The sequence below is a fragment of the Cryptotermes secundus genome, unplaced genomic scaffold, assembly GCF_002891405.2.
Source record: "Cryptotermes secundus unplaced genomic scaffold, Csec_1.0 scaffold1799, whole genome shotgun sequence".
NCBI classification, from domain to species: Eukaryota; Metazoa; Arthropoda; class Insecta; order Blattodea; family Kalotermitidae; genus Cryptotermes; species Cryptotermes secundus.
The window spans coordinates 702,925-709,408 of record NW_019721788.1 but is presented as its reverse complement, the minus strand read 5'-3'; the positions used below and the strand labels follow the sequence as shown (position 1 = coordinate 709,408).

At 37.5% G+C, this 6,484-nt stretch overlaps 1 protein-coding gene across 3 annotated transcripts in view; it reads right to left on the bottom strand.

The window, feature by feature from the left end:
• Positions 1-6,484, bottom strand: part of LOC111875812 (oxysterol-binding protein-related protein 6) — an 85,694-nt gene that overhangs the window by 42,035 nt on the left and 37,175 nt on the right. For all 3 annotated transcript variants that reach the window (XM_023872354.2, XM_023872355.2, XM_033750232.1), the window contains exon 9: positions 631-898. In XM_023872354.2, coding sequence (XP_023728122.1) covers positions 631-898 — 268 coding nt within the window. The remainder of the gene's footprint in view (positions 1-630; positions 899-6,484) is intronic.

Sequence of the window (6,484 nt, the reverse complement as noted above, 5' to 3'; positions counted from 1 at the left end):
TGTGTTGTGTTATTTTAAGAGATATAATATATACACTACAAGAAATACTGATTTATATGAGTATAATACTAGGAGGAAAGATGATCTTCATGTATAACAATGTAACACATCAGTTTTTAAGAAAAGTGTTATTAATGTGGGCATTAAATTATATAATATACTTCCTTTGGAAGTTAAAAAGTCAAAGGGATGTAATGAATTTAAACATAAATTAAAATTATTTTTATTTGATCATCCTTTCTATACATTGAATGAGTTTCTTCAACAGGGACATGAGGAAGCATAGCAAGGTTTTTTTAATCAACAAAAAAAGAGAAGAAAAGGGAATTGTAGTAGTTATTGTTATATTTTTAAAATTCTTAGTGATGCTGTAAGGCAAGTACAGTTTTATTTTTAGTCTAATACATTCTAGGATTATAGAGCTTTTAACAATGATGTATTTCGTGAGTTGACTTGTTCAAGTGTTGCAGTTGTAACAGTATGAATGCAAATAAATATGAATATGAATGAATATGAATATGAAGAGTATATCAATTAATTAACATAATTTCAAGTGCCATTTGAACCAGAGTTATAAAGGCCTGACTCTAATATACATTAAAGTCTTGAACAAGCAGTAGGATAACTTACTGTCTTTGGCCAATATTGCAAAATCTTCTCGAATCTGGTTATCTGGAGTGCCTGAGGGCTTGGTGTCTAAGTTACATAGTGTGAGTGCTGCAGTGTTGTTAATAGTAGTTACAGCATTCATTGTAAGAGGGAGCAGGTGTTCAGGCCCTGGTAGGCTTTGAGGTCTTGCAGCCAGTGTTGTAGGAAGCGAAGTGTTGCTGCTGCTCAAGGCCCCAGTTGCAGGCTGCTGCTGGATAGATGTAACAGTGAGGCCCGTGAATGAAGAAGTCTGCCAACATAACAATAAAAAAAACTAATCCCAACAACTCCTTATTTACTTTTGTCCTAATATGGATTAATAATTCAATTGAAAGTAATGAACTAAACTACACCTGTAAAAGCATATATGTGCATATGGACCGCTATATAAAATATTATTACTCCTGTTATTCTCGCTTTGCATATTTTCACATTTGAAAGCTGCATATATCATTGTGATATGTATAATAAATACACAAAGAACAATCAAATTACATAAAGTGTGCCTTTTGGTTTCCACCATCTCTTTAATTTTTTTCCATGACATTTTCAAATATCTGCAAGTTCTACACAAATCGGAGCAGCATTTAACAGTGACTGTACTTAAAATTCAAATTCCTATGGGAATTATTTATAAATTATAGTTCCTTTTTAACTATTGTGTGGAGTAAAATCTAGCAATGTTACAATTTAAAATTGCATCAAATAAATTAACTGCAACTTCAGTATGATTAATGGCAATACACATATTGCGTTTGCATTTCATTCAAACATATTAAAACATCAAAGAGGAACTACAAACTCGAAGGAGGTCACTGAACAAATGTAAACCAACAATACTCTACATAGAAAAATTGTAACTTATTTTTAACAAAGAGCTATGATAAAAACATTACAAAATGGGTACAGAAAGATTGGTACTTTAGTCTACTATATTCCCGAAACAATTGACATGTCTGCTGGTATCAAATAACATAATGGTTAACTTTGTTCCAAACAGTCCATTACTATACTATCATAAACTGAATGTCCTGAAATTGAACAAACATTTTTAAACCTCTCTTAATTCTCAAGACATTACTTAAATGCCACAGTAGTACATCTCAGAACCATTCCACTTAGGTGCGCCGCACTTAATACACCTTACAATCCCACCATAAGAACTGCCTCACACAGCATATGAAACAAAACAAAACAAAAGAAAGAAAAAGCAACCAACAACAACAGTAACAAAGTAGTTAATGAAGTTATGTGGTCAAAACATTAATTACTCAGAATTAATTTCAAAGCTTAAGCAACACTGACTGAAACTATGTAGTAACATCCTGTAGTCTGAGTGCTATTCAGATAGTAAACTCTAGTGAGTTGTTAAGAAACAATGAAATGAAATATTTATTATATACATAAAGTACACACGAGGGGGGACCCAAAAATAACCGGAAACGACCTGTTGCGCGCGCATGCTTTGTAGTTACGAGTTGTGCTGCTAGGTGGTGTTAGCTGGGTTTCTCCCGCGACTGTTAGTGAGCTGGCATCAGTCTGAGTTAAGTGGTTTGTCTGTGGTGCTCTGTTGTGTGCGTTCCTGTTTCAACCCTTTGGCGATTAGTGAGATGGCCGACCAGAAGGAACAATTCTTTTAAGAAATTCTGGATCGTTCTGCACTTCACTCTTCAAGTCGCGGCAAACATTCACGCGGTTTTCTCTTTGGTCATCTCCGAGCAAGCGAGGAACAAATTTTGCAGACACCCGTCTCATGTGCAAACCTTCGGTTAAAATTCGCTGGACCGTGCTCCATGAGATGTTCGTTTCCTCAGAAAGTTGGTCAATGGTCTTTCGACAATCTTCATCAATTGCACGTTTGATTTTGGCAATGTTTTCGTCATTTCTTCCTGTCAAAGGACGCCCGGTGCGTGGCATGTCTTCTGTTGACATGTTGCCAGATTTGAAACGGGAAAACCACTCGTAGACCTGTGATTTCCCCAAAGCATCATCATTAAAGGCTTGCCGAAGCATCCCAACAGTCTCGGCTGCAGTTTTCCCTAACAGAAAGCAAAATTTCACGCACACTCTTTGTTCCTTCTGGTCGGCCATCTCACTAATCGCCAAAGGGTTGAAACAGGAACGCACACAACACAGCACCACAGACAAACCACTTAACTCAGACTGACGCCAGCTCACTAACAGTCGTGGGAGACCCACAGCTAACACCACCTAGCAGCACAACTCGTAACTACAAAGCATGCGCGCGCAACAGGTCGTTTCCGGTTATTTTTGGGTCCCCCTTCGTACATGTCAAGCTACTTCTCAACACACTCAATGCCAGAATTGAGGCACTTGTCACATCAGGGAATAAGTGTTTGTATGCCTGTGTCAAAAGCGGCCTCCATAGTCTAGGGGTAACATTCCCACCTCATGACTCAAGGTACACGGGTTCAAACCTGGTGGAGGTCGTGGAATTTTTAAGGGCGGAAAAATTCAGGGAACAAGTCCTCCGGGACGAACTTTAAACTGTGGGTCCTGTGTCATAGATTTACGGCACGTAAAAGATCCTCATGTCTCTAGGAGACCTCTGAGAAAAATTAGGCAACAAGTTTCCCACCCAAGTAGTTTCCAATGCCTCTGGTAGATGGGGGAAATATCAGGTACTGAGGACCAACCTCATTGGCTGAACAGGGCTGATAGCATGCACCAGTACCATTAGGGTATGGCGACAGTAGAAATTAAAGGGGGACGCACAATGGACCAATAACTGGTCTAAGTGCATGGGGAAACCCACCCCCTCTAACAATAATAATAATAGTAATAATAATGCCTGTGTCCAAGAGTCTGCTGCCTGTAAGCTCAGTCGTGTCTGACAACTTATATTTTGATATTTCTTCACCACTGTCCTGAGTGAACCTGCCCTACACAGACTTCTTACATTCTACATCCCAAATCTTATGTCCATTTTCTTTAGCTTAGATCATTTATCCAAAGAATCCATCTAGGTCTGAGGCCCTTTGTGGCATTTTGTAACAAGCTAATTTTTTATGGTGAGGAGTTGTTAGCCTCACGCCCAACCCCCAAGCTGGAGGAGCATCCCTTGTCCACGGCTGCTTATTCAATATATTCACAGCTACCCTCCACATCTGGAGGCCATCTCCTCCATCCACAACCTGAGGACATGTCATGTCGTGGTGACAAGGGACCCACCTAACATGGAAAATGCTCCTGAATATCACTGTAAATACAGTCTGATTTACTGCATGTCAAAGTATTTCAGTTTTTTTAAATCACAGTCCCATAGTGAAATTCACTGCAGAACTTTTATGTTTGTCAGTTGGCAAACCTAGTCTAAGCATGTATTTCTTTTTCTCTACCATTCATATTTGAACAGCTGTGTCTGATATATGCCCATATTTAATATTTTACAATGAGACATAAAACCTGCTTGAATAGTCAATATAATTACATATGTAACACTTTTCATAGGGCAATGCAAATATTTTACAAAAGAATGTGTATCCATCACTCCACGTCTCTAGATATAATGCAAAATTAAAATAATAATAAAAATAAAAGAGGTTATTTTGAGTTAAAATCCATTAGGAAAGTAATTACTGTATTACACTTACTTCTGGGATCAGCACAGTTCGTCCCACACAGCACTTGCTTAAATTTACTGGAAATATCTGACATTACAGAAATGTTGCTGCAAAGCCAGGAACATACTGAAGGTAGTGAAATGGTTGTTGGAGAATAATGAATAATTTGAATATTGCACAGAAAATACATGTATATCTTGCAATGCCACTCCCAATGACAGCATCAACATACCTTGGGAACACATTTAACTTTCAAAATCGGTGGAGAAACACAATGATATAGACTCATCTTAAAATATGCAACAGAAATGAAAGGTATATAAGCACATATGAATAATATTAAGATGACTTAATTTTCAGTATAAGGGAAGATAAGTGATGGATTCTTCTTTGGCAATCAGACCCATAAATTTTAAGCAAAGTCCAACATTTTACAGACAACCTCTGTCTTCATTATTAGGGAATGATGTGGTTGGTCAAAATATACATTTATTCATCCATCAGGACTCTACCTTCAACATTAATCATTCTTCATAGATTAAATGTTGTCCTTGAAGGTGGGGCCTTAATGAAAGCTTAAATGAATAAATACTGAACAACAGTGATTATGCATCACAATTCATTCCTGGCTGATGGTGACAGAGGCAATCTCCAAAATGTTGAACTTCTGCAACATACAGAAAAGGCTGGACGCTGATCACCCATGTAGAGTTCACCATATTAGTTCCTACAAAAGCTTCATCTCAAAGATGAGGAGAAATTGTGCTCCAATCGAGATATGAAAGCTTGTGCAAGTTCAAAGTATTTGGCATGGTTTTGTGCCTGACTAAAATTTATGCCAAATTTTTTTTAATATCTGATATGGGATGACTGAAATACTTTATTAAATTAATTAATTTCCCATTTATATTCATTTATCATGTGTTTAAAATCATGCATTGGTATTCTGACTTTGAATTTAATTACACTGCTTGCATGGCCAAAGTAATACGATATTACTCGAAACACAGAGGTCTGGTGCTAGCCTCGGTCCTGGACATGATCCTGACTTGGCATTTATGCATCAAAAGTCAATTTGTGGTGGATGGACACAAAAGTGCAAGCAGGTAAGACTTTTATCGGAAATAAATGCCAAATAGCAACTGAGGAAAACAACACAATCTTTTGAGAACTGACAAAAAACATTCAAATATTTAAACGTAGCACTCAGCAGAACTGTTTAAATTGACCAATGATTTCACAAGAGCTCTGTATTAGCATCTTGTGCTTCTGTTCTTGAATTCTGAAACCAGAAAACAGTGTTCATACAAGTGTCTTTACACCACTGGAATTCTGAATTTTATACAGAGTGGCCACATTTCTTTGTAGCTCTTGGTATAAGCCTTTGGCTCAGATTCAGCTTAAATCTCCTAAGTTATACCTGTTTCTTAAATAAGAAACTACAGCAAGGTTCTATTTAGATTTGTGGGGACTTACTTACTCATGGAGCTGAGTCCTTCTGGACGAACCACCAATTCTGCAGCTACTCAAGAATTTCCCAGCATTTTATGGAACCCGAAGGTTCATTACTGTGTTCACAAGAGCCCTCCACTGGTCCCTATCCTGAGCCAGATCAATCCTTACCATCACATCCTATCTCTCTAAGATCCATTTTAATATTGTCCACCCACCTATGCCTTGGTCTTCCCAGTGGTCTCTTTCCTTCTGGTTTCCACACCAATATTCTATGTGCATTCCTCATCTCCCCCATTCGTGCTACATGCCCTGCCCACTTCATCCTCCTTCACTTGATCACTCTAATTATACTTGGAGAAGAGTACAAGTTATGGAAGCTCCTCATTGTGCAGTTTTCTCCAACCTCGCGTCACTTCATCTCTCTTTGGTCCAAATATTCTCCTCAACACCCTCTTCTCAAATACCCTCAGTCTATCCTCCTCCCTTAATGTCAGAGACCAAGTTTCACACCCATACAAACCACAGGCAAAATTATAGTTATGTATATTGTAATTTTTATGTTTTTGGACAGCAAACGAGAAGATAAAAGGTTCTGGACTGAATTGAATTGAATTTATTTACATTCTATAAATCCTAAGCAGGTTAGTACCTTTGGATACAGAACAAGTCAAAATGTTACATACATAAGTACAGGCAATTTTAGCTTAAAAATTAATATAACTTAATTTTACATCATTCTCTATTTACATTGAAGTATTCATCTAAAGAGTAGAAGGAATGAGCATGTAGATAATTCT